We start from the raw sequence: 25,319 nt of genomic DNA on the forward strand, positions 1-25,319 counted from the left end.
TGACCGCTGTGCCACTATGAAGGCTTGCATGATACCTTCACTTCAGGACATTTCCTGAATCTTTCTGCTGGCTCTTTAATGTTCAGAAATCTAATCCAAATGGTGTTTAAAGTGTGGCTATGCATGCAGTTCCTGCCACTGATTTCAGTAGGAGTAGGGTGGTGCAACAGATCCAATGCCCAAAGACACCAATGAAAAGAGAAGAAAACCATTTTGGAAAGTGTGGGAGAAATAGAGCTGGTTTAGTAGCAGACCAAATTATTTCCAAGTAGTTTTATAAACTTTTAGTCTTTTTTTTTTTTTTTTTCAAGGGGGAGGGTATGTGAAGAAGAGGTAGAAGGAAATTTGAAATTTAGAGCAATAGTTTAATTAAAAACATTGTTATAGAGAGCTAGTTACAACTCATTTAAAATATATATGAATGAGAATTTTTTTCCTTTTTTTCTGATGAAAATAATGCTTTTCAGTTTTCTGTATTTCAGACAATGCTAACTATGGTTGGTGTTTCCACTTAGCTCTCATTAACTTGGATTTAACTGTCAGGTGGGCAGGACCTAAGAGAACAGGGACCCCAATTAAAAGAATAAATGGCCATGCAGCAAGCTTTGTAGTTAAGAACTTTACATTGTATTGTACTGGAACAAATCTTGCCATAGCCATAAATTCTTATTTTCATTGATAAAGTCAGCTAATTACAATGTTAATGCACTGTAAAAGGGATGCTGGTTTTTTAGACAAGGTACTTCAAAAGGGTTTTATTGTTGTTATTGTTATTATTAAAGAGCCTGCCCCATGCTTCTTTCTTAAATTTTCCTTTTCTGGGAAAGTCCTGAAGTGTGATTCTTTGCTTCTTTTCATGAGCACAATGCAATCTCACTTTCCAATAAATATACTTAATTTTTTTCTCCTTAGAAAAAAGTACTAAAAAGAGCATTGCAATATTTGTTGGACAGTTTGAGTCCTGCCCTACAGTAGTGTCCATGGACTGGGGCTGTGGCGGGGGGGTTGTTTGGTTTTAATACAAACAGCACCTGCTGATCCCCTTTGTTTATAAAGGCTTAAAAATATAAAGGAGTCTTTATTGTTTAAAGCTTCAATACTACTGGTTTGAATTGCTTCACTGTGAAGGCTTCTGCATTTTTGAGAAGGCAAATGACCAAAGTCCTTTAATTGAACAGTGGAAGAACGAGGCATGGGTATCTGGATGGCCTGGGAAGACTTTCTGCAACCAGCCATCTATTGCTTGGATAGCTATTAGAAGACAAGACATGGGGCAGTTGGAGGCTAAGTTGCTCTTTTCAGTATGGATATCCATGGTGGTAACTTCCGTGGTGACGGTAGTCATCTTGGTAACCTTCCTGGTATCCTTGGTGATAGCTATGGTAACCATACCCACCATACTCATCATCTGGGCACTGCATGCCGAGCGATTGCTGAATTGTCATTTCCTGTCGCCGAAGCTGCATGGAATCAATCAGATCATACACAATCGCCATAGACCACATTGGAGAAGGATACCAGGATTTGACATTTCCATCTTTCCCAACTAGAAGCATTGAGAAATATTCTGGGCTAATTTGGAAATAATTTCGAATGTCTTTCACCAAATTAGCTGGGATATCTTCTCGGTCTACAGCAGAGCTTCCTAGAAAGTGATGACATAAAAACAGCATTGATATTTTGTTTAAGCAATGATGACGGTTTGTAGGTAAGTGAGTTAGCAACTTGAGATAGGATACAGCTCAAGAGTTGGCAATGTAAGATTCTTGTCATTTACAAGTTCAGGTTTTCCTGGTTCCAAAATGAAACTGCTCCACTGTGAACTAAAGATGTATTTTTAACAGTTTTGTTAGGTTTAGTAAATTTGTCTTTACTCTCTAGACTGAAGCTGCTAGTGTGGCACACCTTTTTGTCACCCAACACACATGCACTTCTCTGGCTTCTATGCAGTTTGGGTCACTGGTTCATGTAATGCAGAAGGTGTATGTGAAAAATAGTCACAGTGAAATAAATCACAAGGACTGAAGTGTGATAGTGTGAAGAATTGCAGCATGAATTTGCTGGGTCATTAATGGCAGTATAGAGTCTCACTCTTGAACTGTCATGATATATGAGATATGGGATGTGGTAGATGTGGTAGAAGCTATATGATGTTTCGCATAGGAATACCAAGAAAGCTTTTTGTTTGCTTTTGTGTCATCTTTTTTCTTAAAAGAACCAAAACAAAAGAGAAAAACACAGTCATACCCGTCTCTCTAAAGAAATTACAGCAAAGAAACACTCAGCATTATGTAATGCCCTTCATGGGTAGTGCTGAAGAAACTGGAAACAGTCACTTACCATTAATGGGATACAACTCTAAGACACCTCCAATATCTTCTCCAAGTCCTAGCAATTTGAGGATAGTGATATGGCGCAGACCTGTGGAGGAAATGAAGGAGGTTTTGGATCAGACCAGATCTTTCTGCTCATTTTTGGGCAGATTTCGGTTTCATCAGCCAGGTCTGTGCATGCTAAATTAGGGGCCAATCTCAGCCAGCCCTCTAGGAGGAAGAGTTACTGATTTCTGTGGAGTTTCTGCCAGTCACACCACCTGTCCCAAAAGTGGTGATAAGCTCGTGCGTCGAGTAAACGTGGTATCAGTTGCATAAAAGCTGTTGCTAGTGTCACAAGGACAACAGCATTTGGTGTGGTTCTGTAGCATAGGGATACAAGCATCAGACATGCCAGTAAGTTGCAGAGGCCATTCCCCAAATTCAGAATGTTTCTGCACTGTTCTGTTCACTAGTAAAGCTCTTACTTGTCATACAGCAACGAAGTATTTAGAGGCAATATAACCTATCACAGTTAAACTCCAAATGACTGCAGGGAATGGCTTATGACAGGTATACACTTCTTTCATTTGTTCTAGGCAGAGGCTTGGACTGTTGCCTCTGCTTTAAAGAAGGACCTTAGAGGCTGTAGAAACTGTTCATGTAACATGAGTCTGTACAATCTACAAAATATTTGGTGCAACTGTTTTTACAACTTGGAGGTAAGATGCTTGGAAAACCTATCACTTAATTACAACACCCATTGAGGACAAACACTTTAGAAACTCACTGGATCTCCTTCAAGCTGTCCCTAGCAAGGGGTGGGGAGAATTAGCTGGTTTGGTTCCATTCTGTTCTTCAGAAAGCATTTTATAGTGGTCCATGTCACAGTTTACTTCGGTAGTTACCAAATGAGATGCTGCTGATGCTCTGAATGAAAGCCAGGTGATTATGAATAAACAGTGATACTGTGCAGATCTCCCTTCAGGCATAATTGAAGTGTATTGAAATAGCAGCATTTGAATGGGACCTGTTTCATTCTGTTGTAGGAGTCAAGTCTAGGCCCTGTATGGTATTTGCATTGCTAGGAACCTAAGTTAAGGAATGAGTCTCTCTGCGCTTCATAATGGAAAGGCAGAAGAGTGTTTCTGGGTCTTGCTCTTAATTGCCTCCTGGAGGAGCACATCTCTCTCCACTGACTATGTGGTTGGATTTTAAGTACCTAGTTAGGGGGCTGGGAGGGTCCTTATTGGATTAAAGTGGCTTCCATTAATATTTTTACAGGTTTTGGCAATGAAGCAGGAAGGAAAAGAAAAAAGCCTGATTTCCATGCATCTCCCTGATACCTGGCCCAGTTTGAGTTGGGTATTAGAGGATCTGCCCTTCCCAAAGCATTGTACTTATGTCGTTAATTTGTGCAGGGAGAAAAAGAAAATACTATTGATCTCCTGAAGTACAATCCCGAAGAGAAGCTTTGGAGTGCTAACCTTTTCTGCTTCACACAAATGATTCCAGGGAACATTTTGTTTAGCTGTCTTAGCTGTCAGTGTATGCTGTACTACCTGCTTAGTATAATCTTTTCTATTTGGATTTGGAGTAGCTATGGCAAACTTTTCAGTTGTCAGACTCCTCAGACTGTCTAGCTTCAGACTTTAGCAAAGGAATCCATCACATCACCAGGAAGGATGTGGGTTGGGGGAGCAAGAGTATAATTTCTTTTGACTCACCAAAATTGCAGGCTTGTCCACTGAGAGCAGCAAGCTGCTGGGAATAAGCCCAGTCCTCATCACTGGGAGCAGAGATCACCACCAGCCGCCTTCTCCATCGGAATCTGGGAGGGGAAGAGAGTGCGACAGGGCATGGTCATGACACGTGACTCAAGTCCTCTCAGCATTTTTGTTCTCTGTAGGCTGAGATATGTCATACCTCTCACAACTTCTAAGTAACAGCTGGATGGGAGATCTTCCCAGTTCTATCCATTACTGGGAGAGGATAAAGCCTGTTTGGAATTTTACAACTCCAAAACTCTCAAAGAAACATCTAGTTTCACTGCTTTGCCAAACAAACACTGCAAAGCTTATGATCTTTGCTCAAAGCCCCCTTCAGTAGTTACAACAATGCTGAGAAGTGTATATTCAAGAGAAAGAAAGATTCCTGTAGAATTTCTCACTAGACATTTAGCTTTTACGTCATTGACCACTGCTGGAACTGCACAGTTATTTTGCAGTCCAAGGGCTGTCTGAGAATTAGGGTGTATCTTCATTTCAGACATAACTCATACTTCTGTGTAAATATTCACTGACCTCTTTTTCTCCTATACCACACTTGCTCAAAATACCTTTAACATGGCTTTAAATCTGAGCTTGTTTGTAAGTATGTGGTTGTGTGAGCCTGTGGCTATATAAGGCATGCATGGGGCAATAAAATAAATCTTGGGTATTTCTTTAATATGGGATGCCCCATCTAGCAAACTTTTGCACCAGGAGTACCTTCTGTTGTCCTCTCAAGGAAAGGCAATGCCATAAGGACACTTGAAACCTTTAAAAATTCTAACTATAGGGGGGTTTAATACTCTCCAAACAACCCCTTTTTTGAATAAAGGTACTTTTCCACTAAATCTAAATAAATCAGATTTATAGGAATTTGCAAAGCTGCAGGGGTATTTTTATAGCAGGAAATGATCTTTTAAATGGATGCAGATGTTACTCTGTTATAATAATAGCCTGCCTTTCTGCAGCACCATGTGAAGATCTCAAAGGCTAATGCAATGTGTCAATTCTGTTCTATGTGAGAGAAGCAGAAAATAATGGTGGGACTTGCTGAAAGTCACAGAAGAATGCTGGTGTCTTTGTCTTGTTGGCTGGCTGATACTGTGTGTGTTTTTGTAATTAAAAAAGTAAATCCTTGAAAAGTAAAGCTCCCCAATTTTAATTGTGCCCAGGAGGAACAGCAAAGAGACATGGGCATATGTATACAGTTATGTCAATAGTAATGAGAAGCATTAAGAATCACATGTGACATTAAGGAAAGGGGGGAAGTTTTATGTTGTTATTCTGAAAATGGGAAAAAAAATAATCTGTGTGATATTTTATATAGCAAAGGCACCTGGCTACCTATAAACTGTGACCGAGAATGTAAACATCGGATCATATTTTGTCTAGAGCACAAATCAGGATGGAATTTTATCTGTGAGCTGCTTTAAGATACTCTTAATTCCTTTCTGGTATTTTGAGTATCTCCATTGGAGATGCACAGAGTTGAAAAAGATCGACAGCCACTCAGGCTGTTGATCCTTCTGCCCCAGGCAATCCCTATACTTGGTATGTTTGTCTGGGGCTACATCTTACTGAGAAATTAATTCAGTTGGTCCTTCACAGCTGTTAGTTCACCAATACTTATTTCTGACATCAGAAGCCACAGGCCAATACTCCTGTACTGACAAATCTGCCAGCCCCTTCTCTGGGTGCATCCTTTCTTCCTCTTCTACATATTTTGCATCCCATTCTTGTTTGTGAGGCCAGAGAGCAGCACAGCTAAGTGTCTTGGTGTTAAAGGGGGACTCTCCCCCACCCCCCTCCCCAAACTCAAGGATCTCCTCCTGATAAATGTGGCTTTTAAACATTACTCAAGCCAGCTCTGGCTCTCATGGTCTCATGCCAGCCAGGCTTCTTAAGAACAGTATTTGCATTATTATAACTGACCTCCCCAATGAGCAACACCGGGGAGATGATGCCAGGACTCTTGTTCAGCTGGGAAGATAATCTTGAACAAAGCTGGAATGAATCTTGCTGGGAGTCTGACCGGTTAACATGGCTAGTGAAATCCACCCAATAGTTAAAGCCCAATGCTTGTTTCACAGACAACAAATGCGTTCTGTGCAGTGACAGTTCTGTTTATAGATGCAATTTTGTGCATTTCTCCTGCTTCTTTTTCTAATGTGTGTTTCTTGCTAGGGCTGTTTCCAAGCAAAGAAGGTTTTGGGTCTGTCACTTTCCAGCATACAAGCTCTTTCTTGTGTTGGCCAGCTGTTTACAAACTGTGGTTCTCTTGGTGGTCTTGAGGATGAATCACTAAGACCTAAACAGGAGGTGGTGAGGTGGGTGGGGTGGATCTTGTTAAAGGTTCTCTTTCTGTTGAAGTGGCCATCGAATTTTAAAATGTTTATGAACCAACAACCTAATCATTTACCTGTTGCTCCTTTCCTCCTCAAGTCATAATCCATCATGCCGCCTCATTTATTTTTATAGCCATCTGGCATTAACGGTGTCTTCCCATGGATTCTGATAGTAGGTGAGGAGGATGCAGTAGTAACAGGTAAAGCCTAGAGTTATGGGGTACCCTAATTTCATGTAAATTATCCTGTAACAGAGAGGGCTATAGCTGCAGAGCTCTCCTGTGGATCTGAATTCCCACAGTCCAAACATGTTTATGGCCTGGAATTCAGGTCTTGCAGGTAGAGCAGTAACACAGCATATAAAGATTTCATGAACAAAACTGTCTTTCTGCAGAAGGTCTCTCAAACATTTTGCAAGAGACATCTGCAAGACCTTTAGTAATACGCATGACTAATACTGGCAAAGACCAACTGTTATCTCAAGCAGGATAAGAAGGAAGTTATAGAGAATTAATTACTGATTCGAGCTACATGGAAGGGATTAAAATGAGATTAATGAGATTGTGATGGTTGATGATTGAAGCACATAAACACTACGCTTCATACATTCAAAACACTGAGCTGTGTTCGCTAATCTGTGAATTAGTCCTTATTTGCTCTTCTAACGCAAATCAGCGTTATTATCTCCATGTCATGATGGGCGAACTGAGGTACAGAAAGTTAGTATCCAAAGAATGTGCAGTGAGTCTGGAAACACAACATGCATCCTGACTTCCAGTGCTCTGTAGAAGACTGCATTCAGCTATGGCTACTTCTCTGTATTTGCTTAACACTGTATATACTGAGAAATCTATACTAAAAAATCACAGAAATAGTTGGATGGGTATTTTTCCAATAAGACAATAATTATTAGAACTAGCAGCAGATAAGAACAGAAGGTAATACCTGGATAGGAAACTCTCAAGGGATTGCTTCTTATCTTCTTTGCAGACAATGCCCTCTTTTTTCTGTCTTTCCATGTCTTTAATTCGTGACTGGAAGGTGTCGATCAAATCAAACACAGACTTCATTGCTATGGGTACTTCATAGTATTGCTGTTAAGAAAAAAAGAACAGATGGGTAAAAGGATGCACATATTAGCAGTCTTTCTGCATGTATCACAGCACTGTAGGATATATAGAGATTCAAGTATTGCTGTTTACACACAGGTAACAAGGTCTGAAACAGATTAGAAACCATGGAAAATATTACTGTTTTTGCAGTCAGACTGGTCTTTGGAAGTGGTATATTTTCAGTATTTGCCCAATGTGATAAGGCCAGGTCATTGCAGGCAACAAATTGTCATTATATTCTTTTGTAAGGCCATTCAGTTAGAACATTGTCCATGTGCAATGTGCTGTCATCCCACTGAGCAGCCAAACTATGTGTTTTATAATGCCAGCTACTACATTAAAACCCCTGCCAGTGGGGGGTCCTGTTCCTATGGTGTCAGCTCACCATCCCAGCAGAAACCCACAATTCCTGAAATCCCCTAACTACAGAAAATGAAGATAACTACCTAATTCCTGAAAATTTCTCTGTCCTTTTTATTGTCCTTCAGCAATGACCAAGTCCTGCATCAGTCTCGTATGTGCCTCACATGCAAGCCTGTAGTGTAATTTCCTAAAATTTTTCAATTTTTTCATATTTTTTCAATGCCTTTTCTTTCAAAGAGTCGAAACCCTCACCTTGACCTTCATATCAGTGTCCGTCAGCACCATGAAGAAGTCATTGTAGGTCATCCCATACTCTTTCCTCAACTCACTGATGAGCTGCTGGTCCACAAGATCTTCATCCTCTATCACTTTCATGGGCTTTTCATTATCTTAATGTGAGACAAAGGAGAAATAGTCATGGGTGGAATCACACAGCACTCTGCCTTTAATTTCACCTTGAAAGAAAGGGGGAAATTCATTTCCCAGAATCCCTTTTCCTGCTGCATGGGCAAGTTATTAAAAAATATCGGTATGGCACTATGGCTTTTAACTGTCCAGTTTTCAATCCCCATATTTTTTGAAAATCAGTTTATCCTAGGGTACATGCACTTCAGTATTCAACATTTCTACTTTTGAAAAATCTTGGTTGGCTGCTCTTTCCTGGAAGATCTTTCAGATTTTTTCAATATGCTTATACATGTATATGCATGTACTAATCATTTCACCAGCTCCTGAAATGCAGCTACTTCTGGAATAGAAAATAGAAACTGTTCAACAATTTAGGACAGGAGCTGGAAAGCACCATATCCAAATGAAACAGCATAGAGAATTTGGATCAGTAAAATATAGCTAGAACAGCTTGGGGTTGGCCAGGACACTAGAGTTAACCTTGCCAGTCTTAAAAAATTACATGGGAGGTTTAGTGACAACAAGAAACCAGAAACTGTTTAATGTGTCTTGAATACTGCAGGCCTAGCTCTTCAGCTCACTCTACATACCCTGCTGTGGCACTCCTCCATCTGCTTGCTGATGTTCATTTCCCATTCTAGCACCCTGACAGGAAAAAACTTAAATTTTGAGAATGATTTGTACCTACTCACTGCTCTACCCTAAGAAAACATTCAGAAACACTTGAGGAGAAAAAGAACTCTGAAGACAGATAGTTGAAGCATGTACAAGACAAGCCTGTGGAGATACTGAGGTTTCTTACTTCCCCTGGAAACAGGGTGTATAAGGGCCAAGTCCTCCATGTCATCAGCTCAGCCTCAGCTGTAGCATCCAGCACAGTGCTATACAACTGCGACAGTGCTGGAACACTGTCCTCCGTCTGCAACTGTGGGCCTGGAAAGCTAAAGACAAGCTAAATCACACACAAAGTGAAATGTCACCTGAGCACCAAAGACCTCTCTGCAAATGTTACTTGCTTATGCCCTGTGACACCACTATGAATATAAATATTCATATCCTCTCGTATAAATCCCAGCCACGGCTTAAGTGACCTGCCTGAAGTCAAACAGAGATGTGACAGCCAATCAAGAGCTAGAATCCAGAGGTACAGCTTTCCAGTCCCCTGCTCCACCATTATTCACCAGCAAATACAGATGAGATGAATTGATCTGGGTTGAGCACACAGCAACAGAAAAGATTTCATTCATTATACAAGAGGGCATTTTAAATAATTTTCTAAACATCCATAGCCTTTAAGGAGCATACTGATCAAATTTTGCAGTAGGTTCGATCTGTGTAATAGACTGAACGAAACTTCTGAATTAAAACCTTGGGAAAATGTCTGAATCAGAACTTGACCTTTAGGTTTCACACCTTGGACCTGCTTCTTACAGAATAAAAACCCCAACAAACCAGCAAATGTTAAAATATGGTTATACTAATCTAGCTATTGATATAATTTATGGTTTTACATGGTTACATGTACCTCAGTTGAAAGTTTTGTAAAGAATTGTAGGCAATGTTATAAATTCCCCATTGGATGAGTTGCTGGATGTGCTAATTGGTTATTGACTTCGTAAAACATATGTAAATCATGCACCAATGCTTCATAAGTGAGATTTACATGTTACTAATGGCAAGCATGACCATTAAAACATAGACCAAAAATTCATACTTCTGCCTGCAAACAGTTCCCTACAAAAGCAAAGACTACCTCATAGGGCTATATAGAGGTAGAGTAATGCAAAAGATGTTAGTGTGAAATGTGATGAAAAACAGCTATATGGTGCAGTACCTTAGACCAGCTGACCCATAGCACTCTTCTGCTTTAAAGACTCTAGATACCAACATGAAGATAGCACTTTAGAGTTTCATTGTTAGGAGATTTTTCTTTCAAAACTTACGATGTAAAGAAGAAAATTAAATTACAAGAGTGATACAGAAAAATGTTTCGGGGCGGGGGGGGGGGAATAATACCACAAAGGCTGGCCTGCCTTTCAAACTTGGAAGTAATTTCTAGGGAGAAAAAAAAGAAGTTAATCTAATTGCCTCTTTCCAATTCACTACTTGTCCCTGACCTCCACTTCTTAAAGTACATCTGGGATCAGCGTGAACAACAACAGGAGTTGAGACTGTCTGCTGCTACCTGCAAAGTCCTCATTCTCTTTGCTCTTTCTAGAAAGGTCACTGAAAGAGTATGGAAATTTTTATCCATACATCTTTAGCAGCTAGACAGCTTGGGGAGATGAGTTACTCTTTAGAAATAACTCATGACGTTGCAGAGAAGTTCAGCAGTTTGTTGTAGCAGTACAGTGGCCTAATAGATTAGGTATTGGCTTTGATTGTAAAGTGGGTAGCCTGGGACTGGTGTTTAGTTGACTAAAGCCCTGTTCCCATGAGTTGGAGAAAAGAGACCACATGGCAAACTCAGGGTGATGAGAAGACCTCTGCAGTGACACTCAGCTTTTGTGTCATTCCAGTGGGAAACTGGGAAATGCTCTTTGGTTTCAGTATGAGCTGATCTTGGCCAAACAGTGTTAATGAGCTCTTTTTCATTCACTACTTCTAAATATGTTTGAAATTTCAAGTGAAAAGTCTTTTCTGTGGACTTTTCTGTTGTTGTCATTTGTATTTCAGTCCTGAGATGCAGCACTACCAGTAGACCCCATCATGCTGGGTGCTAAGGCTTCTCACTACAGCATGAACACCATGAACAAAATGTTTCTTGGGAGCTTTTGCTGCCTCTGATGCTCACAGAGAGTAAGCCATGAAGAGGCCATGCAAGCAGGAAGGGTAGAGGAGAAGGGGAGGTAGAATAGAAAGATGTTTGTATTATTTAAACATTTTTAAAAGTTCAGGATTTGGTGTTTCGGGCAAAAAATGTAACGTGAACTTCATGTAAGGTTTAACTTACACCCTTCTAAGACTATGGCTTTTCTTCAACAGCTTAATTCCTCCTGTGAGAAGTCAGCTGTTATATACACTTGTGTGGTTTGGGGAAATTTGAGTGTAGATTAAGTTTGGAACAGGCTGAAAGAGTATGGTCTATGTCAGAGTAAATGTGTGTTTATTAGCCAGACCGGAGCTAAATATAATCCTAAACAGTCCACTGACAAGCAGATGGGTCTAGGTACACAAAAAGTGACCTTGACTAACCTTGGCTTGATATGGAAAATTCTGTACTGCTCCAGATTTGTTACAGAGGTGCACAAATGGACAGTCTGGCAGGATTTGTGACTTACAGTCATTCAGGGACACAAGGCACCTGGTCCCCCGCTAGGTGCTCTCTCTCTGAGAGCAGTAAAGGCATGGCTGGAAACCAGACATAAATCTGTCATCTTGTGGCCTGTTGTATGCCAGACCTGGAATACCCTGGAGCTGGTGTGGTCCTGAGCTTTCTGTTCCATCACGCATCTCTTTCCAAGGTCTGGTAAAACCAGATGAACTTCCAGAGGAAAGATGTGGTGGACTTATAAGCAAAACTAGCAGCTTTTATACTATTTCTTTGCCTTCGTCCAGCGAAGCATTCACAGTGGTGTTAACCTTTAGACACAAACAGCAATGAGATTGTTTACATGATTCAAGAGACACCTAAGCTTAAGTGCTTTGCTGGACTGCGACGTGAAGTCTTTGTCCAAACCCTACTGTTATGAAAGGAAAGGTTCTCACTGGCTTTGGTGGGTGCTTCCCCAGGACCTGAACACTGACACCAGTTGTTTCAAAGCTGCCTGAGAGGGATGGATGACCAGTGTCACCTGTCTATATGGGAACTCTGTATGTAAAGAAGGTGGTACTAAATATGGCTGAATGAGCTACTTTGCAAGTCCTACGTAATCTGATTTATAGTGCCTCCAAAACCTCTGGCTTCAATGAGATGAACCTCTTTACAATAGCCAGCAATAAGCAGTCACACTGGTGGGTATCTTGCTTTATGGGTAAAGAGAGGCAATAGGACTTCAAATGGTAAACCTTTTAATATCAGGTATGCTGGTACAAATTTGTAAGGTTGTCCATACCTAGAGGCTATGGTTGAAGTCTTCTAAATTAATTTCTGTTTACCAGTACAGAGGGGAAAATGTGCCTGGACCTCCCACCTCCCTCTCCTCCTCTTCCTGTGGAGGAGAATGCTCACTTTGTGAACATATCAAAATCAGCTCTTAAGACCAGGAAAGCTGATCCTGGGAAGGAAAGGAACTCGCAGCAAGGAGTCTTACTAGCACGCTTCTCTCTGTTCTGGGTTTAGCCAGTGCATGCCCCCGAAAAATGAAGCTTTTTCCATGCCCTTGTGAGGAGTGCAAAGGTGTGAGAAAATGTTACATGGCAGAGTGGGGAGATAATGATGCTGAACTTCAAAACAGGATTAACTTGGGCCAAGTTTTGAATATAATCTCAAACAGTTCCCTTCAGCATTTCCCACCCCCAATCTCCTCTTCTTCATGACAACAGCCAGCTTCTTTAAGCAGTGTTTAAATCATGCTAGCCAGTACCTAGCCACCCATGGCTGATGTCTTGCAAAAACCAAGGTGGGGCGGGCAGGGGGGCATTGTATTAGGGTAGCGGTTCAGTTAGACAGTTGAGGTTGGTATTCAAGATATTGGTAGAGCTGAGACTAATTTCCTCTTTCTGTCCCATGCCCTCATCACATTTTTCTGCCTTTTCACTGTTTCACTGTTTTACTGGCTTTAAGAATTCCTACAAAGAAAGCTGAAGGTGTTCAAGTTACAGCACTGGAAGCCTAAACATGGAAAATACCAGAGACACCTATGTAAATACAAAAGAGGGGTAGTTAGCATGGAAGGAGGAGGAATGGGTTCGAAAGTGCAGGTGGACCACAACAAATGATCTTGCTTAGATCTTGACCCAAGCTGGGGAGATTTCTCCCTTTGCTGTCTGTATTGTGACCACGAGATGGAAAGAAATTATTAAAAAAAAAGAACCTAGCTGGAAGTGGTCAATTTTCATGCTGCTGTTGTTCATGGTGCCAAAAATTGTAATGACTGAGATCTTCCTCGTTGCCATCTTGCAGAAGCTCTCCAGATATTCATCTCGCTGCTGTACATACATGGTGTTGTCCGCCTTGGGGGTTGTGATCAGCTGGTTGGTGGCAGAGACAAAAGAGCTTGTTTAGTATAAGGAATGAAGCAGATGAGTATTTTACTGAAGGAGAACTAGTCACTGTGTGTAAACTGGGCTTCCTTTTCCACAGAGCTGTTGACAGCTCTGTAGCCTTTTTTTATTTATTTATGTTTGGAGTGTAGCTTTAGGCCCAGGCCTGACCCAAAGGTGTTCAGCCAGCCACAGGAAAACCTTAGGAAGCACGGTCAGCTGGTGGCACCAGCTCTTCCGCTGCCTCTCCACAGTCCTGGTAGAAATAGCACTGGATTTTACAGAAAACTATGTACTCTCCTATTATCCCTTGCCCTGCCAGTCCCTCCAGGTCTCCTTCACGGCCTTCAGTGGTGCCATGAATCTAGGATTCCTTCTGCTCACTAACAGTGGGAGCACTGGGAACATGGCAGAGCAGCTGCTCTGGCCTCATCTCATGGTCCAGGCAGGGCTCCCAGTGGCTGTTCTAACTGTCATAGGGTGACAACTAGGGCTATATGAATACTTACGTAACTGATGGCCAATTAAGAAGACTTTGAAGACTTGCTAAGGCCATTGTGACCTCATCTGAAAATTGCTGATTTAGCTTTTGTTTGTTCTAAGCCACTTTGATGTCTTACAGGACTTACATTTGCTGAGAAGGCATGGCTATGGGGGAAGAGCAGGAGGAGGAATAATTGCAACAACAAAAGTGTAAAAATCTCTCCAGTTAATAGTATTTATTTCAAAGCCTCCTAACAATTCCAAAGTTTTAACTTTTAAAAGTTTACAGCACACAATTTAGATCCTTTGTCAGTGACTGAGATGCAAATATTCCAGGGAAGGTGTGTCTCTAACAGCATGCAGTGGTCCTATGCAGCAGTTTCCAGCAGAAGGTGGAGAGGAATGCCGCAGCTCTAGCAATGTAATCATTCTAACTGGTAGCAGTGAACTGCAGTCAAGCACCTGCCATCGATCCCCCAAACACAAAGGGAGTTAGAATCAGGATCCAAATTTTATGGTTTAAGGTCATAAATAATCACCAGAATCCTTCAATAGCAAACTTATGCTTTAGTCTGTAAGAGGTGCAATCATCTTCTAGCTGTCTTCTTAAGTTTGTAGGGCCTGGAGGCTAATTTTTATGATTTACTCCTTATAAATCCAGTTCATCAATGTACTGAAATGTAAGAGGCATTTCTGGGCTTATAAGATCTGACTCTCATTTATGCAAAGGCCCCCTGGCATGACTACAGCATTGGGACATGAAGGTGAATGAGAGTCCGACACAAAGAGGATTTGATTTCTGGGCCATAACATGTAATACGTTGCTTTTAAATGGCATAGAAATGCTTCAAATGAAAAAAGGATCATGAAAAGGATTTGAGGACTAAGATCAAAACGAGAACATTGGTTTGTGTTGTCCTCCTAGTTTTGGAGGCCGTAAGCAGGAATGCACAGTCAAGTCTGAATTTGATCTACTTTATTAAACCTTGTAGAACAAAGCGGGGAACATTTAAGAGGCAAAGCAAACTTTGTATCAAAGCTTTGTGCCAGGACTGTTTTAATTCAGGTAGTATATACACGGTATCTATCTGTATTTGCATGCACCTGTGTGCATGTGCATGTCTATATATGTGCATGTGGGTATAAATGGAGTGTTATACATGGACTGTCAGTCAGCATTACATCACCACAGAGAAATAAACAAAAAACCCAAAGTCACAAAGCCAAGATTTCTCAACATTAGTAAGGCTGCCGTAAAAGCCCCACTATAGAGCGGTGGGGCTGCAGGACTCAAAACCCATACATTTTTTCAGTTTCTGCAGCTGGGTCCTATATTTGTCATTCATTGAACTTAACCCAGAATAGCCTTCAAAAGTCTGGATATTTGAAATTCACACTGCAATCTGCAATCTGAAATCCTTAGTGAGGTGTAGGACTTAAAAACTCATGTCCCTCTCAAAAAACTTTTGGGAGAGGACTGAAACAATGTCCTTGGGAGCCAGTCTATTGAAGCGGCTGAAAGATAAAAGTATAGCAAAGCAATGGAGAATAACTGAGGTAGAGCCACTTCTGCAGCAGTGTAGGGTAATTCTTTAGAGAGGGAGTTTGAAGACTCATGAATGACAGAGTTCATCTAGCTGGAAGGACTGATCCTAAGGGAACAGAACAGTTTGATAGGAAGGGATGCAAACAGGCACATGCATGGATTCAAAGAAGCTTGAGAAGTTCTTTGTTTTCCACATGTGCCATGCATGGCGAAGAGATAGTAGAGTTCAGTCACTGCTTTTGCTGATGACCAAATCAAACCTATTCTCCAAGAAACTTCAGAGCAAGCAGGCTGAGGATGGTATTAGATACTGGAAAAGTGAAGTGCAGCGTGGCATAATCATTTGTCTTCAGTGAGTTTTGGCCTGACAGCCTGATATTGTGCAACTCTTTCCTTGGAGAGCCAGCTGAGATGTGGCCTAGTATCAGAAGGTTCAAATTTCAGACTGTCCTTTAAGTTGCCAGGACTGTGTTGGTGTAATGAATTAGCAGCCTGACATTTGTAAGCTCTGCTTTTGGCTCTTTTTTCAAATTTGTTTTTATTTGTCCTGATGCTACACATATTCTTGGAAGCCACAGTGTTGAGATATATGACCAAATTTCAGAGATTCCAAACTTGTATGCAGTTTCTCTCTCTGAGCTTTTGATTTGGCTAAGTATTAGTTAACAAGTAACTAATAGGCATTATTTGCAAAATTCAGTCAAGTTCAAATTTTTCAAATATATGGCTTTTCTCCATTTCCAACATGTTGGGGAATGCAAGTCTACTACCTCTGCACAGCCCCTACAGCTGGAAGAATGGGGAGGGGGAGAAGAAAGCTGCCTTCTGCTCAGGTCTGTGAATCATCAGCAGAATGATTAATTAAATTCCAATGGTTGAAATTTTAGCTTGGCATCTTAGCTATTTGTATTGGAATATGGGGCATGAAAGTCAAAGCTATGTTTGTGATACTGACTATTGGACAATAACTGTGAAACAGGCCAGCTTGCAGTGGAATAATTGCAAGAAACCAGCTCCCACAATAATATTTTTAAAGAACTGTTTTTCCAAGTGTACCTTTCAGGGTATGTGCCATCTGCCAGAAAAAACATTTGTACTACAGCTAAAACTGTTTCCTGTCCCAGGTGAAGTGTTTTTTTAGATAAGTAGTTGGAAAAACATACAACACTATTAAACCCTGAGACAAGTTAACTCCAGACCGTGCTGAGTTTCTCAGACTTGAAAACTTACCATAGTGTTACAGTATAATAGAAACAGCAGGAGAAAAAACCAAAACAAAATAAAGTTTGCATGGGATCTCTGAAGATATCTAGGAGATCTGAATGCCAGAAAGAATAGCAAATGTAACAATCCTACTTTAGGGCATCTGATCATATGCCTTTGTGCATACCCTCAGTCAGACATGCGCTAGTACTGCCAAGCCACCTGGCTTGCTTCCAGTTTTAGGACACCAGCACCAATATAAAACAGGTGTGCCAGCTGGCAGGACATGCTGAGCATCGAAATGTGGTAACATTGGCAAGTACCCTAAAGCAATGAATGGATGTAATCCACACTGGGACATCATTTTATCAATATATCTATACAGATCCTGACACCCACATATCCACTGGAAACAAAATAATCTGATGGTCTTTTGGGTCTAGAAATTTTACCTCTTAAATGAAAGCACCAAAAAAGAACAATGCAAAACTACCATAAACTTCCTGTTGCGCATATTCCCACTAAGAGGGAGATATGACTTCATTTAGGTAATAAGATTCAAATGAACGAGTTACTTACAATGAGCCGCCTTTTGCCTTCAAAATATTCCAGGAGGTCAGTCACTGATTTCCTGGGAGGCTGTAGGAAAGGCTTCTTGTTGGACTTGGGGAAATCCTCATTCTCAGTCCTGCTCCCCTTCTTGTTCTTCTTGCTACGGTCTTTGTCCTGCTTGTTCTTTTTCTCAGCTTTGTCCTTCTTGGACTGCTTCTCACTCTTGTGTAGCTTGTCAGGTCTGTCTTTCTTCTTCTTCTTCTCAGGTTTATCCATTCGCTCGTGCTTCTTTGATTCTTTTCCTTTCTTTGGGGGAATATTTCCTGCTGCAAACTCCTCCTCTAAATGGGAACTAGCAGGCTTGCTCGGGTCATATTTATCTTCATATTCATTGTTCAGTATCTTTTCTTGGGCCTTCTTTTTCGGTGGTTTAGTCTTAGTTGGTTTGTGTTGCCCTGGTGTGACATTCAGGTCCCTGTGGTTATAGTCCTTTCTGTCTGTTCGGTTATCTTTAAATCTACCCACATTTGCCTTTGTATAGTGCACTGAGGGAGCTGTTGGGACTTCTGTGAAACTGTCATAGCGGGTAGCTTTGCTTGGTTTCCGTGTGGCCGTCGAATGTTTCTCTGGGTGGCCGCGCTGCCGGTCCCTGCGGTTTGCCTTCCACACAGGAGAGTAGAAATCCTCAGAGACTGTGACTCGTGGCGTGGTGGCATCGGGGGCTACTGGCAGCCTGTGGTACTCTGTGGTGGAATGTGACTTTGTGGTCCAGGTCCTCTGCGTGGTGGGGAGGGGTGTAGTTGTTGTCGTAGACCGGCTTGCTGTTGTCACTGCACGGGTGGTGGCGCGCGTAGTTGTGGTGGTGGTGGGAGGGAGCGTAGTGGTCCTTACTGTAGGCAGAGGAGTAGCCACTGTGGTTGTCATCGGTTTCCTCACTGTTTTGGTCCTTGGTGGCTGATTATTGCTCTTCCTTGGCTCCTCCTTCCTTGCTGACACCTGGACATGTCCACCGCCGGGGGTAGGCTGGGTGCTGCCCCCATTGTTGCCTTCCTCAACCACTTGTCCCTCCACCCCAGCTGCTTTGCAAGTCTGGATGAAGCCCTTCTGCCTCATCTTCTCAATTTTTCTGATGGGGCTCTGATCAATGACTTCATACATGGCCTCTAGCCTGACTGGATAAGGGTACCTTTCCTCCACCTGCAGAGTTTTCTTCAACAGCACCATGCCAAATTTCCCCTTCTCCAGCTTCAGAAAGCTCATGAGCTTAGGGATGAGGGCAGGATCTAGTGGCTGCTCCAGGATTTTTCCTTCATTGGTTATCCTTCTGACTTTTCCCCCTTCTTCCCCTTCTTCATGGAACAACACAATCTGCTGGATGTGCCTCTCAGCCAGTTCACAGTAAACATCATTTTTCAGCAGGCTCATCATGAGCCGGTAGTAGCCCTCAGAGGCATGGGGGGCAGAAATGACCCACACCCGATTTTTCCCAGCAAAGCTGGCCAGGACATTGGGGGAACTTGACCCTGAAGGGAAACGTACCACTCGTGTCTGTGAGGCAGAGGATATCCCTTCGTCCTTAATCATCTCAGACTTGGAGTATTTGGCTGCAGCTGTGAGTCTCTGTACCCGTCTCGTTCTGGTCCCCATGCCCCTGGCCTGGGAACGTGCTTCCCCTTGCAGGAGATTGGCAGGTGCCTTTGGAGGTGCTGAAGAATGCCTCCTGGTGCCGGGGTGTTGGGGATTTGGGCTCGAATTCCTCAGGGATGCTCCAGACCTTCTCAGGAGGCTGCTTGGAGCCCTGTAAGCCAGGGGCACTTTCCCAACTCCATGGCTCCCTCTTTCCGCTAGCCTCCCTGTCTTAGAGCCACACACTAGCCATGCTGCCCACAGCAGGGCTAAGCTGAGAGCTGGCCTCCAGTTCATTGTGCAATCTGCTTGAGGGGAGGAGGAGAAAAAGAAAAAGTTAGATGTTAACAGTATGATGGTATCTTGCGCAAGTGATAACAAAAATCAAAGCACAGGCTGGCTAGTTTTTGTGATTTGAAAGTGTTGATTACACCTCAGTCCTGCCCTGGTGGCTTTGTACAGTTTACAGTTATTTTTTGAAAAGCACAAAATCATTTTATGCAAAAATGAGATCATCTGTTTGTAACATGACTCTCTCTATCCAAAAGGACACTGTGATCTGCATCCTTCTCTGTCTCTCACGCTCACTTACACACATGCAAACATGCACAGAGAAATGGTCTGGTATGTAGAGCAGAAAGCCAAAAATTTGACTTGAGACTTACACTCTCAGGGAAGTTCCCCTTCCAGAGACGAGGTTTCACGTCTTTTTCCTTTAAAAGGAGACCAATGCCATACAGCTTTGCTGCTGCCCAGTGATTTATCTTTACGCAGCCCAATAGGTCCCAGAGCCTGTCCGTCTTCCTGTGTGTCTTTTAACTTTCTTTCTTCTTCACCTTCTTGACAAGTGGGATGAGGTTAGCGGAAATTTCCTTTGGGATCTCTGCTTCTCCATTTACCTGCAGGTCTGGCTTTTTGCTGTAGTGGTTACCCACACAGGCAGGGATTTCATTTAAGAAAAGGGAACTCCAGGCTGCTCCGAGTCTCTCTCTTTTAAACTTCCCAAGCCTTCTTCCCACTCCTTGCTTCCTCAGTCCCGTTTAGTTCCTTTGTTTCCAGAGAGGAAAGCACCAGCATTAATATATTTTCCAGGCTGAAGAAAAACACAGGAATGTGATGCTGGAAAAAAAAGACACTTCCCTTTCCCCTTTCTCGACACTTTGACAAAAGCAGATTGTAAAAGACTCGTCTTTTCTTCTCTTTCCCTTCTTGGCTGGCCACGCTCCCAGAAATGTCAGGGTAACCCCAGCCCCGCTCCGAACCAGCCTCAGACAACCGTGGCCACTGGAAATGGGGGAAACTTCACTCAGGATTTAACAGCTCAGCAGAACCCGCCTCCTCCCCACTCCGACACAGGGAGGGAGGAGGAGGAGGAAGGCTCTGGGGGCTGAAATACTGCACAGCATCACAGAGCATTTCAGAGCGAGTGACTCCAGCCTTAACTCTTTCCTTCACGCGTCCCAGCTCCCTGGGGCTCCTCAACCTCGGCTTTCTCTTTCCTCCCATTGAACGGACACCGTCTGGATAAAAAATAGTCCTGTGAGAAGTGTGTTTCCTCATCGGTGTCAATAACAGCTCTCGTGTTTAAGAGTTACTGGTTTTTAACCCCATTATTTCTGCCTCCTGTTCCCCTCTTCCTTGTTTGTTTGCTTTCTGGGAGTTCTCCAGTGAAATCCAATTTCCCTTCACTTTCCAATTGATTTCTTTTTTAGGTCCTCATGTATGTCGGTGTAGTCTTTTCTGCAAACATCATATGGGCATGGCTGTTTGTTAATTTCTAGTTTTTAAAGAGATCAGAATGTTTATTATTGTACTAAAATCAGAGTTGTATGTATTTCCCATGAATGTGCACTAGCAGTGCAAAAAGCCAAAAGGTGCAAAAATACCTACAGAGACATGGGTAAAGACAGGGTCACGTCCTTTGCTCTCCCTTCATGGTGTAAATGACACCATTCTATTGAGCTGACGTAAACTGGCACAGCTACACTGCCAGCACCTGGTCTTTAGCTGATTCATACTGGCTTCAGTGTGTCGTGCACCTTCAGTGTAAAAGAGCACTTAATTGTAGTCAATGGATAACACCTAAAAACATCCAAAACCTTAATACTACTTTTACTGTTTCCCAAGATTTCACTTATTTACAGAGATGCTGTTGCATTTCCATGATAACATACTGGATTTGACCTCGGTTATCTTGGGGGCGGGGGGGAGGCGTACCTTCTACTTCCCTTGAAATTAATGTTTCAAGGATAAAAAACTTTCTTTTCTTTCTCTCTTTCCTTATTTGCTTCATTTTTACTTTAAGTTGTCCAATGCACTGATAAACAGTAGTGGTTTTGCTAATACATGTCCACAGTTTGCATTCTGTGGCCAGTGGTTTGCCCTGGAGGTAGGGGAGGATGCTGAATGCTTGTGCTTACATTAACATGAGTGCAGAAATGCTCAGCCTCTCCCAGAATATCATATCCTACATCTGCTGGGAGGTAGGAGGATTGTGTCTCTCACAAGAATCACAAAACTGGAGTTCTGTGGAGCAAGGGTGGGTAACATTTTCCACTTAAATTAGTTGGCATGTCTGCTGGTTTATTGATCTTGACAAGAAAAAAATGTCTCTAAGCATTACACTTGTAACATTTTAAAGAAACTATAATTCAAAATGAGGTTTTCATTTCAATGTTTCCTCCAGCTTTATTACAAAGATTTAAAAAGGAAGTGACCCTACAAAGCTGAAGCCCAGTATTTAATTTGGGGTAAATTAATTTAAAAACACCAAACCTAAGTGACCTCAATTGTCTTGGTTTTGGTGATAATTTGAAACCACACAGAAGCAAACCATCACTTACCTGCATAGGTCTAATGAAGTCAAGAAAAACACGCTCAGTACATGACAAGAAAGGGAAGAAACAGATTTCCGTATTAGCTCTGCTGTCCATCCTATCCAATTACAGATATGCTAAAGAATTTCTGTGAGGACTTTGCTTTGCTCTCCCAACCTGATTAAAAAGTAGCATGCTACAGAACCTGTCTTAAACGTATCAAAGGGTGGCACATCGGTGAAGATGATAGATTGTAAGGCAGCTGTAGGGAGGGGCTAGCACGCAAGAAGGAATGGAGCCACGGGGATTATTCTCAAGACTGATGTTTGTTAGTATCTTTATCTGAGGTGAGGAATCAACTTGAAATGACTGCTGGAAATATTTGGCATCAGAATTTCTTAGAAAGTAAATAATTTATACAGGCCAACATGGGACTCCTGGTAAAGCGAACATATACTTTAAAGGCCCAGTGCAAGGTCATACGGCAAGAAGCAAAAAAAAATGCATGAAACATGCATAAGATAAAGAACGATATCCTGGAAGGCAGCTATTCTGTAAGGTACTTAAAGGTCACAGTATATAAGCCACTGGAAATAAGCTTGTGGTGTAATACTGCAGCAAGGAGAAAGTCTGCCGGCACGCCAGTGAGAAGTTGGGAAGTCCTATGTAGTGTCAATAAGGTGGTTACTGCCATGCACATCAGGCTTTTCAAAAGTATTGCAAGGTTCAAAAGGGTTCAAAAAGTGACCTGATGCCTGGATATGATCCTATTGTAATGGAGGTGGGGAAATAACTATGTGGAAGGCACAGCCACACTTTGGTCATAATCTCATGCATACACAGGAAGGAGACTTCTGAAAATAAATTGCTTTTTAATCCAGCAGAGGAAGGCAGAAGGATAACTAATGATTAGGAATTAAATCTTGACAAATGCAGACTTGAAATAATTGCAATTACTTGCCATTTTAAATAATGATCTCAGTTAACCCCTGGGATAATTTCCCCAAGAATGTGGTGGTTTTCTGCTGCTTAGTTTTCATATCAAGGCTCTAAGAGACCTTCTTGGCTGGACTGGAAGTCATGGCAAAAGGATGGAATGAGATCCCTATGGAGACATCTATATGGGAAATTTGAGATCAAAATGGCACCCACCCCTGTAGAGTGCAGCTCTCTGGAGGCTTAGGGAAATTAATTCTTTAGCCCACTGAACTGACATGAGCAATTTGAGAAAGGTGGAATGCAATGTACAAACCCTGTAGCCCTCAGAGTGGTTTTATTAAGGAACTGAAAGTTAATGCTATGTTCACAAAGGAGAAGTATATATCTGTTTAAGGATGACAGCACTGTGAGTCTTTCTATATTCTGCTTTAGGTATCAGACTTAAAAATTTATTTATCAAGTGTGTCAAGGGATGTGCACATAACTACACTATTATTTCAGCTGCTAAAGAATTAATGGGAAAGTCAACTACCTCCTGAACTAGAATTTTTTCTCAGTCCTACAAAACCTGGAGAGAGAAGGTAGCAGCAAGAAGGAGACAGAGGAGCGAGTGGGGAAAGCTTTCTTTTTCAATAGACTTCCAGGCAATCCTCCAGAGAGTGTGGGAGAAACTGCTTACAAGGAAGGTGAAAGGAGGCAAGGGGCTTGGGAAAACTGGCATCAGCTGCTTTGCACAGTGCTGGGGAGCTGGGAGCCAGATAAGCAGGTGTACGTTCCCCTGCTGATGCCGGTGGGGGGTTATTAGAATAGAGAGCACCAGAGCCTGAATCCTGTGAAGCCAGACATTGTTGATGCTCTAAGAAGGGACAGGTTTCTTGAATCCCGCTGGCTCCTCGCTTTCCTGAGAGGGGAGGAGGCTATTATTAGTGATCTGACTGGGGTCATAACCCAGCCAGCAGCTGGGGAAATAACAACTAATAGTGTAAACAGGGGAACTGCGCTGCAGCCCCCTGTATGTAAGCAGGAAAAGGAGTCAGTACAGGGAGGCTTGCAAAAGCAGTGACCCATAATAAAAAGAGCAGTGCCTGGTTAGTCAGATCAAGCTCCTAAAATAGAAAGGCACTTTTGATAAATAGGTTGGCCTCATTTGAGTCTTCACTTTTTAAATATACATTTCTCTGTGGAGTCTCCAGGAATGTTGCTTAGAAACTGGTGATGCAATGTGACACTTCAAGCTTTAAAAATAAATATTACAAACTTTAAAATTAAATGCTTTAAACTGAGGCTAAGCCTCCTAGGTACTGACAGGGTTGCAGCCCCAAAGGTTCAGGCTGTATCTGAGACGCAATGAAATTCTGATGTCTGGGTGTTATTACTGGCCTGTGCTCGAGCTGACCTTGAGTTTAGCACCTCTCCTTGTCTGGTTTACAGAGCTTCCTGGTGAGAGGAAGGCTTTCACATAGACTCATTTCTTGTTCTACATCTGGTTGACATCTGGGATAGAAACGTCAGCCAGGGAGAACAAAACATCTTCTGGCCAGCACTGACCCAAGTTCTGCCCGAAACTGACTGATGCAACTGGTGTTATGTACACTAAGATGAAAGTGTTATACATGAGAGCAAGTGAATACAAAGATTGCCATCTGCCGGTCTGGCAAACAGCGTTAGCTAGTCACAGGCTGGTGGGAGCGATAAAGCCATTGCAGTGTACTGCAAATGGTTTCTTGACGATGCAGCTGCTGAGGTGCAGCATTCAGAAAACCGCAGAAATACTCGTGGCATAGTTACAGACAGTCAGTCACAGAAATAGTTCTTGAGATGATTAGGAAAAAGAGACTCCATTAGCTCCAATCATCAATGAGTGGGGCCAACACCCCTCTCTTACAGCAGTGTAACCCTGTAAGCTGTACTACTGGCATCTCATGATGCTGTTGTTCCAAGATTGTCCCATGAAGTGCCCTTAGTTACCTCTTCCAAATCACATGCCTGCACGGCTAAATGAATTTGGCCATGGCAATGAACTCACCAGCTGCAAGGGCCTGGATTCTCATCTCTTTTGCACCTCTGCAGCGGAGGGCTTTATGCTAGCATAGGTCTGAACACTGATCCACGCCACCTCCTTTCTCTGGCGTGCTTTCTTTGTCCTTCTGCCTCCCTTTGTCTGGGGGACTTCCAGGCGATGTCGAGTCCTTCTGAACGGAGGGGGGATTCTCTCCTGGCTCTCATGGCCCCACTTAGTGGTACAAAACAGATTTAAGCAGGATGGAAGCTGGTGCTTATACAACTTCTCTCTTTGCACAAATACTAGGACTTGGATTCTTAATGCAGAGCTCCCAGGTCTGATCTCTTTGACAATTGTTTTGTCCAAATGCAATCACTTATGGCTTTGCACGCTTGGAAGAAGATCAAGTAGAAATTGCCCTGCAATACAATCAGCTCATTCACTTACCAGGGAAGACCCAGCTCTCCTCTGCACTAGTAGAGGAACTTCAATGAGATTCCGCCAGAAAACAGAGCCCACTGATTCACAGGGGGTTGTTCCTTACATATTTGTGGGCCTTGTTATCTGTCCTAAAATATTCTGGCTTACAAATCTTGTTCTTGTACCCTCTAATTTAAATTAAAAAAATGTTTGGTTTCATTTTTTTGTTTGGGTTTTTTTTTTAAAGACTTGTTTTGATTATGAAATTGAAGGGGTAG

At 42.3% G+C, this 25,319-nt stretch overlaps 1 protein-coding gene across 2 annotated transcripts; it reads right to left on the reverse strand.

Annotated features, from left to right (window-relative positions):
- Positions 1-344: 344 nt before the first annotated feature.
- CCDC80 (coiled-coil domain containing 80) lies at positions 345-20,179 on the reverse strand. 2 transcript variants are annotated; one of them, XM_069785753.1, is made up of 8 exons: positions 19,530-20,179; positions 17,266-19,172; positions 13,286-13,442; positions 8,154-8,290; positions 7,372-7,520; positions 4,040-4,143; positions 2,341-2,421; positions 345-1,645 (listed from the first exon to the last, which is right to left on the reverse strand). In XM_069785753.1, the coding sequence occupies exons 2-8, from the start codon at positions 19,159-19,161 to the stop codon at positions 1,299-1,301; spliced, it is 2,871 nt and encodes a 956-aa protein (XP_069641854.1). In that variant the 5' UTR covers positions 19,162-19,172; positions 19,530-20,179; the 3' UTR covers positions 345-1,298. The 2 variants fall into 2 exon arrangements, with proteins under 2 accessions (XP_069641854.1, XP_009918069.1); XM_009919767.2 differs by having other exon boundaries at positions 17,266-19,169; positions 19,530-20,178.
- Between the last annotated feature and the right edge of the window lie 5,140 nt (positions 20,180-25,319).

The sequence above is a fragment of the Haliaeetus albicilla genome, chromosome 6 (assembly GCF_947461875.1).
Source record: "Haliaeetus albicilla chromosome 6, bHalAlb1.1, whole genome shotgun sequence".
Lineage (NCBI taxonomy): Eukaryota > Metazoa > Chordata > Aves > Accipitriformes > Accipitridae > Haliaeetus > Haliaeetus albicilla.

Bases quoted from the DNA above. Each gene is read 5' to 3' on its own strand.
- CCDC80 (XM_069785753.1), bottom strand. From the start codon at position 19,161: ATGAACTGGAGGCCAGCTCTCAGCTTAGCCCTGCTGTGGGCAGCATGG. The intron at 8,291-13,285 runs GTTCTTTTTTTT...TCTCACATTAAG, and splicing joins AATTGACCACTTCCAGCTAG to ATAATGAAAAGCCCATGAAA. The intron at 4,144-7,371 runs GTATTACCTTCT...TTCCCCTCCCAG, and splicing joins CTTGAGAGTTTCCTATCCAG to ATTCCGATGGAGAAGGCGGC.